This window comes from Salvia splendens, chromosome 11 (assembly GCF_004379255.2).
Source record: "Salvia splendens isolate huo1 chromosome 11, SspV2, whole genome shotgun sequence".
Classification (NCBI taxonomy): Eukaryota; Viridiplantae; Streptophyta; class Magnoliopsida; order Lamiales; family Lamiaceae; genus Salvia; species Salvia splendens.
This window is the reverse complement of record NC_056042.1, coordinates 20,087,008-20,101,329: the sequence shown is the minus strand read 5'-3', so window position 1 is coordinate 20,101,329 and position 14,322 is coordinate 20,087,008. Positions and strand designations below refer to the sequence as shown.

Sequence of the window (14,322 nt, the reverse complement as noted above, 5' to 3'; positions counted from 1 at the left end):
GTTTATTGAAAAGGCCCGAGCTTACTAAAAATATTCATATTGGGCCCTTTTTCCTGTACTTAGCCATATCTGCTCACATTGTGCCGTCGAGATGGTGTTCTCGCCCGGTCACCTTCTCTGCCCATCATGTCAGAGGATTCCATGTGCCGGGAAGGTGGCCACCTTCCTCGGTCACCTTCTCTGCCGTTCACGGTCAGAGGTTCCCAGTAGGGACACCACCCTACCAGGACATAAAATCGAATCGATTCACATATATCATCATTCATAAGTCACTTGGCCTTAGCCAAACAGATAGGCATCATACACAAAACATTTATGGCAAGACAACATCTTAAAAAAAATCACGAACATGTGTTCGTGTTATCACAAAATACGATTTGTATTTTTAGTATAAGAAAGCTCACCTTGATCGCTTAGTTTCTTTAACTTGAATCTTTCGTTCCGACTTTACTTGCGAACGTACCCTTTTGAAAACATCACAATATAATAATACACTAATTAGACTCAAGGACAAAACTACTTAAATTAGAATGCATGCACCCTCATTAAAGTCTTTTATCTCGTTTCTCGGTTTTTGCATATTTTTGATTATTCGGCAGCCGTCCAAGGAGTCGCTTGAGACGCCGGTCGGCCGCTTACGCCCATAATTCCTCCGTTGGCTCCTCGTATTTCCCTCCACGATATCGAAATAAATTCCCAAAAATTATTTAAGCGTATAATTAAATTCTCGCCTTCATTTCCTCTAAAAAAAATATATTTATTTCGGACTTAAGATAAATTATTCATACTTCAAAAATTATTCCGGAATTTATTTAAATATTCCTCACCATTAAATTTATTCATCGGCCCAAGGATTTAAATTAATCTGGCCCAAGTAAATTTTATTCCCAGTCCAACTAATTCTTGGCCACCTCTTTTATTTATTTATTATTGTTTTTTTTAAATATTGACTGCAGCCCAACTTACTAAAAGGAGTTGGGCTCGGATTTTATTTTGCATGGCCTAATTCAAATTATGTTAAATGCCCAAAACCATTTAATTCCTTAGCCCAAGTAAAGAAAACTAGCCCAAAACTTAAGCCCAATTAAAGAAACCCTATGTAAAAACTAAGTCTTCTTCCTCCCTCCCTCATTCATCAACTGAACGACAGCAGCCTCTCTCTCCCCTCTCTCTCTCGTCGCCGCCACTCCACCGCCCTGCCAGCGCCGCCGCTCCGGCGGCGCCCCTCTCTCCCTCTCTTGTTTCCCTTCTCTTACTCTCCTCCCTCCTCTCTCTTCTCTCCGCCTCACGCCGCCGCCATCCCCCTCCGTCTTCCTCCCGATCCGCCGCTGCTTCTTCTCCACGCCTCGCGCTGCCGGAACAGCTCCCCGAAGCCACCACAGTCGCCGCCTCCTCGCCGGACTCCCGAAAGGTAAAGATTGATTTATTGTTCTTCCCTTTTATTTCAAATTTCTAAGAATTTATAATCTTAGATCCAAAAAGTTTTGGAATTTAATTGGTGAAGGTTGTGAAATGAGTGACGTATCGGGGTGGGGGTTGTCCTTGGTTGTCTCCGGGCTGCCGAAGAGCCATCGCCGGAAATCCGGCAGATTCGTATTCACGAGATAAGCTCATTCTTTATAGTTATTAAGATTTTACTTTGGTTCTACTTACTGTATTTGGTGAATTGTGACTATATGCCTTATTTGGAAGACTCAATGGTGAAATATGTTGTTTTAAATTTGTTTTGGCAGATTCTACTTCCAACTATACGTATATGTATGCTCGTATATATATATATATGAAAGAAAAGAAGGGTTTGAGATTTACCTTTTCAGGTGGAATAAGCGTTATGGAGTTGTAGTGCTCGACTCCACAATTATCGGCCGCCCTTCTCCTTCAATTTCTATGTGGAAATTTCTTTTTTTTTTTTTTAATTTTGGTTGTGAAAATAAGTGGATATCTAAATATATATGTACACAAAGGATGGCAATGAAGTGACGTTGGCAGCCAAGTTGTCTTACATATTCTTTTCTCAAAATATTCTACTTTGTGATAAGGATTGCCTAAGGATTGTCTGCTTCTAATTAAATGCAGTTTTAATGCTGTGTCGGAAGAATCGATCCTCTAGGATCTGCTTCCATTTTTTTAATACAATTATTTATTATTATTATTATTATTTAATTATTTAAGTAATTGTTTATTGATTTATTCACTTGTTTATTAAATTTTGGTGTAGGTATAATCGTTTCAAGTTCGTGGCCGTTCGCGTTGAAGTACCCGTTTTCATAAAACATACGATGTATAAATTAAATTTTCGTTGGACTTTTGTTGGATGTATCGGACATTTAAAATTTTAAATTTTTGGAGTCTTATTTATTTATTCATTTAAATTTATTATATTCATATAGGTGTAATATATTTACGTGTTATATTTACTTGTCTATCGTCAAAACAAATAACAACGACAATCTATCGTAGCTCAGATTTAATCGCATAAAAGCCACTTATATAGGTAATCAAGCTAATAATATTGTTTCTAATAATATCGTTTTAGCGGGTCGTTACAGGACCATTGTAGTTTTGGGTTAAGCTATCCAAAATTACACTTGAAACTCCTGCGTCTGCGTGTTAGCAAGGGTTAAGTGTGGATAATATATTCTACTCACTAATTAGTTGCTCTTATTTATTACTCCTTCAATTATATACCAACAAATTAAATAATGGTCCTAGCTTATTCTATGATTCCATATATAATCTCGCAATATTAAATGAAATGAAGGTATAGGAGCTTAATATTAATTATAAACCTAAAAGCATGTTTATAATAATTTTCTGGTATAAGTCGAAAATGGAGAATTGAGTTTGAAGTCCGAATTATCAGATTGTTGGTTAGATACAAATGCATTTTAATATGAAAATACAAAAACAATATTAAGATGGAGTATTGTATATTTAAGGGTATATTAGTCTTTAAAATATTGATACTTTTTAGATGCACTAACTTCATTGATTTAACATTAATTGTACAATATTTTGTTATTTTTTTAGTTTTATGGCCGGCCATATTATGGCTATTTAGCATCACCCTATAGTTTATACCACCATAAACAAAGTAAAAGTTAACCACCTCAAATTTCAAAATCCTGCCAAATTAATCACGTCTTTATAGGTTTGATATATTATATCTAATATAATGAATCCTTGCATGTGGTGTGCATACTTATTAAGTACTAGGAAAATAAAAATATAACGAGAGAGCATAATTTTAAAAAAAAAGTTGAAGAGATGATGAACTATTTTGAATATATTAACATCTATCCACCTCATTAGATCTGATCAAGGGAGCATAATCACCCAAATCAACTCTTGCATCTTTGGAGTTTGCGATTGGGATTATAATAATCTCACCATGATACAACTTGCACTCAAAATAAACAACCGTTTGAGTAACAAGCCCCAACAATGTTATCCCACAAAACACCAATAAACACACAATCCCACATCCAATCCTCCTCCCAATCCCAACCACAACATATCTCTCAAACACCACTTCAACGCAAACAAAGCACAAGTTGAGCAAGAAGAATACAACACCTGAAATGACCATCCTGCCCTTCACGAGCCCCATGCCCTTGATCATGGCGTCCGCCCCTCCTAGGTCCTCCAACACCGAGACCACGCTCGCCAGATGCCATACGACGCTGATGTACACGAACCCTACCGCGTAAGCGCTAAAGAAAATAAGGCTGTACGGAATCCACGGAGATATCAATGCGAAAGCGGCCGCGTTGTATGAAACAAGAAGTAATAAACTCCATAAAAGCGTGGCCGTGACCCTTTTCCAAACCTTGAGCGCCACACGCATCACCTCTGTGAAACGCGGCTCGCTGGAGGTGTACACACGCGCGACGGCTTCCACCACTGCAGTTGTGGAGACCAAGGAGAGCGCGAGGAAGAGGACAATATACGCTGCGTTGAAGAGAAAAACCCGCCATTTATTAGGGTTAATGTTGTTAAAAGAGGGGTTTTGTATGTTGGAGAAGAGGAGCTTGGAGATGTGTGCATGGAGAAGAGATAGGAGAGATAAGGGGAGAATTGTGGCAAAGGTGATTTGGGTGAAGAGTTTCTTCCATGAAAATATGATAGTCACAGATTCGATCAAAATGAAGTAGATATTATTGAGGTGCTCCATGAGAGCTAAGAGTGATTATTTTGTTTTAATTTGAAGGAGGATAAAAAGGTGGTGTATAATTTGGGATATGATGATTGTTGAATTTGTTTGAGGTCAATGATTTGGATCAGTGAAGCATGTGGACTATTCATATAATAAGCCCTCAAAAAATTAATAATAATGCACTACTTTGTTTTGTACTAGTTTGTTTAGTGATTGATGAGGGGTGTGATCCGGAGAGTTGACATTCAATTATGGATACATATTATACATGCATATTGACACGCATTCCAATGGATACTGGCTCAAGAATCTATGAAAATATTATGAAGCAAGCAATCAAGAGAAATACTCGCTCGGTCTCGCCATAAACAAATGCGTTTCTTTTGGTCACGAGATTAGAAAAATAGTGTTTAGAAATGAGAATAAAATAGAAAAGTGATACGAAAGGATTAAATAAGAGAGAGTAAGTATTATATTTTGCTAAAAAAATGACTCATTTTGAATGGAATATCCCACCGTTAAATATGAGTTATTTATAGCCTCTCTAACAAGGAAAGGCAAATGAAAGAGGTATATAATCTATTTACCTTCTCAAAATATGAAATATACTCCCTTTTAAAAAAATAACACATTCCAAAGAAAAAAGTACTCCCTCTGTCCCATTAGAAATGAAACGTTTTCCTTTTTGGTCTGTCCCATTAAAAATGAAACGTTTCTAAAAATAGAAACAATACTCTCTCTACTTTTTCTTCTCTCTTACTTTACTCTCTCTTCATTAACTCACAAAACAACACTACGTAAAATCACGTGCCGAAAAGCAAACGTTGCATATTTAATGGGACGGAGGGAGTATATAAAAATATAAATGATTTTTAAAAAATTAAATAATACAGTACATAACATGCTAAAAATATAAAGTTTAATGCCTCCTCAAATACCTTACCCCGTAGAGAATGGTTTTTTCATGAAAAGAAGACAAATATGATAGTTATAACTTATAACTATCTATATTTTGATAGAGAGGTAAATATACCTCTTCGAAATGGGAAAAATGTATAAACCTTCTCAACTACCTCTTTCCTTGAAGAATAAATTTTTATAAAAATAAAGATAAATATAATAGTTATATAATTTTATCTCTCCATTTAACTTTTCCTTTTGAGATGCTCATCCTTTTGAGATGCTCTTACAGTGCGACGGAGGACGGAGAGAATAACACTTTATTAGCTAATTTGTTTTGGGATTGGTGATTTATCGGTTTGTATTACAAAGCAAGCAAGCAATCAAGAGAAATACGAATAACTTTTACCAAATTTGTTTTGGGATTGATGATTATATTATGATGCAAGCAATCAAGAGAAGTAACCTAATTTGTTTTGGGATTGATGATGTATCGATTTGTGCTATGGCATTGATATACTTTGTCCATATGGTCCAAAATTTTCATTCTAGGTTGTTCAATAAAATTATTCATTTTTTAAAATAATTTTTTCTCATTTTTTTTTAATTTTTTGAATAAGGTGAATTTATTAACTACTAAAAATATCTCAAATGTTTTTCTCTTTCAAAATCTCTTTTACTTTATTAATTTTGCATTAAAACTTGTACCATCAACTACCACGACTATTGATAATGAAACGAGAGATCAGATAACAACTATTTACGACTATTGATAATGAAACGAGAGATCAGATAACAACTATTTCTTTTAGTTCGAAACAAATTGATACGAATACTTGTACGATGTAGACAGTCCAATACTTGTTTTTACAAGAAACAACATAAAAGACCTAAGTTTCAACCAAATTATTAGTTGAAACAAATATAAAATCATACTCCCTCCGTTCCATAGTAACGGAGTCATTTTTCCAATTCGGGACGTTCCATCATAATAGAGTCATTTTCTTATTTTGCAAAAAGTGACACTTTTTACCCCACTTATTTTATTCCCTTTCTTACTTTATTCTTTCAACTTTTTTCTCTTTCCTAGTTTATTATCTATTCACTTAATGTATTTAATATCTCTTTATTAATCTTCGTGTTGAAAAGAATTGACTCTACTACTATGGAACGGAGGGAGTAGAAGACAAGAAATGAGAAAAAAGTGTTGGAATAGATAAACTTTAATGACACCAAATAACCTCCACAAAAATGATAAATAAACTTTTGACAACTTTTGCCATAGAAAATATCTACAAAGTTTCATTCCTCCTAGCTAATTGTTAGGATCGTCGACTGCAATATTAATTTGATATTGTTCCGCTTTGGGTCAAGCCCGTACGAATTTGTTTTTGGGTCACTCCCAAAAGGCCTCATGCTAATGGAGTTGGGGTAGCCCATATATATGCTTGCAATTCTTGTTCATTCTCCGATGTGGGATATGGTTTGCTTCCCCACAAACCTCCTGATAAGGCCCATTTCATGCATCGGTTTAGGGCTAAAATGTACGCTACTTGATCGGTTTTATCGCGCAAAGCAAGTGTTAAATGTGCAGGAATGCTTCTTGATCAAGGCAACAAGGCCAAACTGATCAAGCAAGTACAATAGGCGAAAAAGTCCAGGAATCGGGGGAGTTGATCAAGGGGGGTAATCAAGCAGTCAATGAGGGGACCACTGGCTTCCAGAAGAAGGACATGTGAGGCAATGAGCTGGATGATGCGCATCATTCTGTTATCAAGGACAACGTTCTAGAAGGGGACACGTGCTGATATATGAGCCGCAAGGATGGAGCTGAGTCATGAATCTGTTACTGAAAAGCGTCGTAATTCTAGAAGGAAAGCACGTAGCAATTAATGAGTCGCTCACTCTCAGCATGAGCGAATATTCTCTGCCAAGATCGTTATCCAGCTGGAGGTCGTGTCGAGCCTATAAATAGAGGATGTGCCACCACATTGAAATGAGAGCTTTTACCTTTCCATCTATAGTTTTTAGTTTAGTTTAGCTCAGCTCTCTAGATAGCTTAGATAGAGAAACGTTTAGTTAAAGGGCGACCGAAGTGAACGCTATAGAACACTCTATATCTGTAGGCGTTATCTCAAGTTTCCCACTGAGGATCTTCTCGGTTTTTACTTGCTTTCGCATTTTCCGAAGTGTTAGCTTAGTAAAATTTCAAGTTGTTTTGTAGTTAAAGTTTCGAGCTTTTTACATTCCGCATTATCGATGTACTCGTTTGGATTTTGAGTATAAAATCGAAGTTGTTCTGTTTTCGTCATCATGTTTACTGTTCTAATTAGTTAATGTTCTGAAATTCACTTGACCCAATAGTTAAACTTTGCTTAAGCAAGTAGTTAGTTACTTTTCTGTCTAAAGTAAAATCAGTAGTTAAAAACTCCCAAAGTTAAAGCGTGGCAGCAGCCAAACCCCTATTCATACGCATACACTCGATACACTAGCTTCTCTGTGGGATCGACCCCGAACTTGCCGCTTTACTGTTAAAGTAGTGCAAAATTGGGAGTTTATAAATTACATTGGTGGTGCGCGAGATCGACAGCAACTTGATCAAGTGGCAACGACATTTGCTAACTGATCCATCCGGTTCAGTTATCTCTTCCATATGACTTGAATCAAAAATCCATATCCCGCAGTCGCTATCCGCGTGCCCGCCAAAATGGCGCCGTTGTCGGGGAAGCATGGTGTTATTTTATGTTTGTGTGTAGTGCATAGGTGTATATAATTTTGTTTCTTTCTTTCCTCATTTGTTTTTTCTTCTGTTGATGAGAAGGTACCACCGCGGCGGCCACTAGAATCATCCTCTTATATACAGAGGCATTAACGCTCATTGGAGAGTCCAGGAAGCCGACGTAGTTACCACTCGTTACAGAGCCGCACTAGCCGCAGCAGCAGCCACTGATTAACTGACCAGCGAAGAAGAAGGAGAGCAGAACGCGCAACCTAGACCACCACCACTTGAAAAAACAGAAGCAGAGATGACCCTCGTCGACAACGACTTAGGAATTGGTTCCCTGCACGCACATGATGAAAAGGAGCCCACCCATGCCATCACCATCACTCCTGGGATGCGGACCATCGCACTCAAGTCAGGAGTACTGGCCGTTTTATCCCATTTCTATGGCCTCTCGAAGAAGTGTCCTTACGCCTTTCTGGAGGAATTCTGCAGATACTGCGACATCCAACCTATACCGGCTGGATCTACATCTGAAGACTATAGGTTGAAGGCTATCCCCTTCGTCTTGAAGGTTATGCTGGAGTATGGCTGTCGAGACTACCAGAAGGGTCCATCAGAACATGGGCCGAGTTCCGAATGATTTTCCTAGATCGTTTCTTCCCCGCGTCGAAGACGAGTGCCCTCAAGCGGGAGATTACGGAAGCCAGACAGGAGTATGACGAGCCCCTCGACCAGTATTAGGATAGATTCCAAGGGCTGCTTCAAGCATGCCCCAACCACAAGCTGGGGGAGCGGGAGATCTATTCGATCTTCTACGGTGGACTGACAATTGATAGCAAGAATGATCTCAACCTAGCAGCTCATGGGGATTTCTCAAAGACCCCATTCAGCCAAGCCAAAAACATCCTGGAGAGGCTCATTGAGGCCAAGCGCTCGTACGAGACGTCCCGTGGCCAGTACCGAAGAGGTGCTGTGCACGCAATATAGGCGCGCAACGATGAGAAATAGGAGGCCCGATTTGAACAGATGGAGAAGAAGCTGTTAGAGGTAGTAGAAAAATCCAGAGCACCTCCACCGCCTGCGCCGAAGGAGCAGTAGTATGTGCCGCCGCCGCCACAGCCAGAAGAGCATCACTATTACTATTGCGAGTTTCCCCCTGAGGTGGAGCCGCAACCCCAAGTGAATGTCGTAGGCCACTGGAATGCAAATGGCAACTGGATCCAGGGAAAACAAAGAGACGCTCCATGGAGAGACCACCCTAACTTTAGGTGGACTGATCAGAGTCAGAGCCAACCACCTCAACCGTGGACATAGCAGATGCAACCCTCTAAGGGGCAGCCAACTGGCCAACACGAAACCAGGAAAGGACAAATAGCGGAGGGATTAGAATGCAGGGAGGCCAAGCAGGTTGGTCAAGTGGACCTCAAGGAAACTGGTCCAGTGGAAGACAACCCAACTGGTCAAGCAGGCAGAATGAAGGAAATTGGGGATACAGACAGCAAGTCCCCCAGTCAAGCAACCAGGGAAGGCAACCGAACAACCAAATGGTGAGTTATGTCCCGCCACACCAGAGAAGCAGCTAACAGCCTACCCAGCCACAATACCAGCAAGAGCATTATGGGCAATCTGACTACCCGCAGCCCAACCACGGTGGGAGACCACCGAATCAAAGATACAACCGAAACCCCAACGATGGCCAAGGAGATATGATAGTACCGCACCATCCTAATGATTCGATGCGGGAAATCCAGGAGGCTTAGAAAGAGCAGCGGGCGGCGTTGGATATGCTGACAAAGCAGTTATCTCAAGTTGCGATGTCGCTGGGCGAGCTGAAGGGAAATGAAGGAAAGATTCCAGCTACAGTACAACAACCTACTGAGCGAGAGAATGTCAATGCAGTATCTCTAAAATCAGGAAGAGTTTATCAAAGCCCATCTGCGAGTTCTCCAGCACCCACAGACAGACCCAATCATGAAGAAGGCTCTGAGTCCAGCGCCCTTGATCAAGTCACAAAAGAAGGAGAGTCTAGTACCCTTGAACAGGTCATTGAGAAGGGGAGGATGGTCGAAGCAGAAAATGTAACCGTGGTGATCCAACCAAGTGATCTTCCACCAAAGAAGACTGACCCAGGGGTGTTCACACTCCCAATTTCCATCAGAGACGTTCGATTGAAGCAAGCAATGTGCGACCTGGGGGGGGGGGCTTCAATCAATGTTATGCCGTATTCTGTATACGAAAAGCCTGGAAAAGCTAAGCTTGTCAAAACCGGTATGGTGATACGGCTAGCAGACGGGTCTTACGTTCACCCAGAGGAAATTCTGGAAGATGAAATCGTCAAGGTAAACAAATTCATGTACCCCGTCGACTTCTTCGTCATAAAGATGACAGAGCCAGGAGCGGAGGAGTCTATTGGAGTCATTTTGGGAAGGCCATTCCTATCTACAGCCAGCATAGCCATTGACGTCCGCCATGGGACAATGAATCTGGACTTTAATGGAGAACAGCTTACATTCGACATTGATGAAGCTGTGAGGAAGCCACAGGACAGTGAGAGCATACAATCGGTAGATACTATCAGACCTTGGGAGCAAAGGTATCTAGAAAAGGAACTCTTCAAAAGACCGTCCACTGATTCCATTGAAGATGAACAGCTTAAGAAGGAAGCAGTTGAATGGTTCGATGCAATGATGACTGGGGAAATGGATGATCAAGTCATTGAAAGGGCAATTATTGATTTCTGTAAGCCGCCACGACCAACTGAGTCAAAAGAGATCACTCAACCGGAAAGGGTCGAAAACCCACCTGACCAAGCCGCCCCATTGAGAAGAATGTTGAAGGAAAGTCCCCCGCCTACAAGGCAACTATTGTCTTTACCTGCGTCGCCAGTGACCCTCAAGATCCTGTCCAACCAGACATATCAAAAACCAGTCAAACCAAATATGCAAGGACAGGGAGGACAATTGATGGAATAACGGAGGCTGGGTCAAGAGGTGGTCAAGTGGAAAACATCAGACTTGATAGAGATTAACCCAGATCTGTGCATGCATCCCGCCATGTTAGAAGAAGGAGTGACACTCCACCTTGATCGACAACGCAGACTCGACCCCGCTTTGAGAAAGGAAGAGCTCATAGTGGGGCAGAAAGATCTACTCTTCCAATGTCAACTCAAACTGATACCCAGGAGGCGGAATTCAAAATGGGCGGACCCTCGTACCATCATGGTAATGCACACACAGGAGGCAAACATACTCCAAGGAGACCCCCCCAATTCGTTCTCCTTCGTGGTAATAGTCATCGGGTTGAGCCCTACAGAGACAAGACCGAAGCGGGGATAGTGGAAGAAATTCCACTGATCCTGCCTAACTCTCGCTAGTGAGCAGGTAAAAGGAGTGGTCGGGTACTCATGGGTAGTCTGCTTGATCAAGCAACAAATTCTTAATCTATTAAACTGATCAAGTGACATCCTAAGGGAACTCGGTCAAGTCCTTTGTAGTTAGTGTAAATAGTTTTTCATGTGTTAGTTTTTAAATCATAGGAAAATTAAAAGTCGGAAGTAAAGAATGAGACTAATAAAGTGGAATTATTTGAGTTTTCATCTGGAATTAATTTTCCACTTGATCAGTGCAATTCGAATTTAATTGGTGGTGCAGTACTTGCATTGATCAGGGCAGGTGATGATAAGACATGTGCAGTCATTAAAGAGGTGTTCGGAAGCGCCAACTGCTGCATTGGATAGAATATTACTAGAGAGAGGTAAGTAGCGTATCGGAGAAGCTTTGCCAGCTGATACTCTGAAAAGGTGCGCCTGTACGCGAAGAGTCGCAGGGATCTCAACAGACGGGATATCAGTATAAAAGTCATCTTTAAGATCCGTATATCACTTTTATCCAAGCCGTCTACAATACATTACACTTGCTCTCACTCGATTTCTCAAAGAATTCAAGCCTTTTGCCCAAGTTAACATCTTCGCCCACCATCATTACCTAAAAATGCAAATCACCCAACTTGGCACGTCTTCATCATCTTCCGATGCCAGCACCAACAGTGGTGACCGGGAAATCTCTTCCCCAGCCCGTACAGAAAACCCTAGCCCATCTTCTCAACCTCCACCACAAACCAGCGCCACCGCTCCACTGCCTGAAATGGATGAAGAGGCCATACGGCGTTAAGATAGAATCCTCCGGAGTATGCCCCCTGAGATGGATACCGCGACGGTGTACGCCACCCTAACTGCCCGACTTGGAATTCCCCAGTCGAGGAACCCCGCTACAACCTCCACACCCCAAAATACTCCCCAAAACCCTCCATCTTCCTCCCACACACAAGCCCCCCTTCATGGACCTGAACCTACACCCATTCTCCCACTGGTACAGTAGAGTGGGGACTCCGATGAAGAAGCGGAGGGAGGCGCGCAACCCGCCGCCGCTCCGGCCGAAAAAGCAGAGTCCGTGCCGCCACCACATGCAGAGGGCACATCTGCTCAAAATGCCCCGTCACCACCAAGTGACGGGAGTTCTACTTCCCCCCTCCAAGGGCCGTCACAACCGATCGAGGTTGTGACCATAGACAACAACTCCACTGAGGACCTTCAGCCGCCTCCCAGCGACATCCTACTGCAGCCAAGGGAGGCTGACTGGGTTTTCCACCAAGCGGTGGAGAATGAGCCAGATGAGAAGGAAAAGCAGCCACTTCGCCGCCGGACGCGCCAGAGGAACATGGCGCGGATTATAGAGGAGGTAGAGGCCAGGGTGGCCGATAAGCCAGGGAGAGAGGAGGAGCCGGAGCAGAGGCTCCGCATAATGCGGCGGCTGATGGATGAGCCAGAGGAGGCGAACCAAGGGACTGGGGAGGCCGCAGAAGAGAGAGAAGTTGGTAAGGCCGGTGAGGAGAGGGAGGGTGTTGAGGACAGCCATGATAGGGAAGAGAGGGAAAGGAAAAGGAAGGGGAAGAGTGTTCTTCCTCCTCCGAAGAGGATGCGCCCCGCAACCTGGGGCATTGTTATTACTAACGCTACCCAACATGCCCCTCCACGCGAAGGAGATGAGGGAAAAGATACCAAGAAGTAGGAGCTCCGATGAACGCGAACGTCCTGCAGGCAATAAGGAAGGCCTGCAAAATGGAGGCAATAAGGAAGGCCTGCAATATCCCCTGTTCAACCATCTCAAAGGTAGTAGTATCACCCTTAACTCAGTTTATTTGTGTAAATTGTTGTTTTCTATTCCGTTCTCACACTTAGTCCTGTGCATGGACTAAGTGTGAGAAGTTTGTGGAGGTTGTTGTCTGTTTTTTTTGCCTATGTGTTTTGTTTTTTGTTTTTCTATGTTTATTGACATGTTTGATTGTTGGCACTGTCTCACACTTAGCCCCGTGTCTGGTCTAAGTGTGAGAAGTTTTCCTTGTTTTTGTTGAGCCGTTGCCTGTGCCTAACCCTTTTTCCACTGCATCCAGTCCCTCGAGAACGAGTTCATATGCAGTGGGAAGGGGAGGGTTAGTTCCAGGAAATAAAAAAATCGTTCATGTCAAAATTTGAAAATACAAATTATCAGTTAGTAATCAGGGCAGTAAGCATGAAATTGGATAAGTGGAAGACTTAATTACTTTGGGAAGAGTTAGAAAAAGGACTCAGTATGTTTACATGTAGAAACTTGATTGCAAAAACTTGATCAGTTTGAACGACGCAAGTATGATGGAAATGCTCAATTTTTAAACTTACTGTGAAGCCTCTCTATATGTGAGTTATAAGCCAAAGGAGAACACTTTCTACTATTTTTACAAAGAAAAATATTTTACGAGAGGCTAATTTTTAATATTTAGATGAAAATTGCACAAGTAGTGAGGACTAAAGGCATTAGGACTTAACCAATCGAGCATTTTCTTCTTTCGCTCCACGAACCCGCCTCGTCAAGCAAGGCAGCCCTTAGTTAACCACATTGAGCCCAAATACACTTTTACCCGTTCTTTTGAAACCCAATCCAACTTCCATATACTTTTTTATATGTAAACACGTGAGGAAAAGGGGTCAGAGAGATGAGTTAATTTCAAAAGGAAAGGGGATACCGATAGAAAGTCAGAATAAAAGGGTAGTCGGGTTGAGCAAGTTAGTCAATCAGGTTGATCAAGTCAGAGAAATTAATTCGAAAAAAAAATGTCGGGAAAAAGAATCGAGAAAAGTTTGAGAAAAAAAGGCAGAGAAAAGAAAATTGTAGCCTGACCCAGTGGTCGAAAGTTAGAGAGAACAAAGCCAAAAATTAAAGACTAGAAGTCGACACTGACTAAGTAAGATATCCAGTGGCAAAATAAAAAGTTCAAATCTTTGGTCGCTTGACTCATGTGTTTTCTTATTACGGTTTATATTTTTAAACTTAGGACCCCTAGGACCCTACCCTGATACACCACTACCCTTAAGCTCCATTACACCCAAAACAAAGACCTTAAGGAACTATCTTGTGCAATCCGATTTGAGGTATTAAATTTGTGGCAATACCGAGTGAACAGTCCTAACATCTCTGGTGAGAAATGAGTGACTGAGTGAATCCAACAG

The 14,322-nt window shown here is 41.5% G+C and overlaps 2 protein-coding genes and 1 long non-coding RNA gene across 3 annotated transcripts; 2 read left to right on the top strand and 1 right to left on the bottom strand.

The window, feature by feature from the left end:
- The first annotated feature begins 469 nt into the window (after nucleotides 1-469).
- LOC121754087 lies at nucleotides 470-2,385 on the top strand. Its single transcript, XR_006040538.1, has 2 exons — nucleotides 470-1,411; nucleotides 1,505-2,385. It is a non-coding gene; the product is annotated as an uncharacterized LOC121754087 (long non-coding RNA).
- Nucleotides 2,386-3,289: 904 nt separating this feature from the next.
- On the bottom strand, nucleotides 3,290-4,174 carry LOC121754560. The gene has a single exon (XM_042149900.1). It carries the CDS (start codon nucleotides 4,172-4,174, stop codon nucleotides 3,290-3,292), a length of 885 nt encoding a protein of 294 aa, XP_042005834.1.
- A 6,660-nt stretch (nucleotides 4,175-10,834) lies between these two features.
- Nucleotides 10,835-12,847, top strand: LOC121754559. Its single transcript, XM_042149899.1, has 2 exons — nucleotides 10,835-11,002; nucleotides 12,158-12,847. Exons 1-2 carry the CDS (start codon nucleotides 10,835-10,837, stop codon nucleotides 12,845-12,847), a joined length of 858 nt encoding a protein of 285 aa, XP_042005833.1.
- The last annotated feature ends 1,475 nt before the right edge of the window (nucleotides 12,848-14,322 follow it).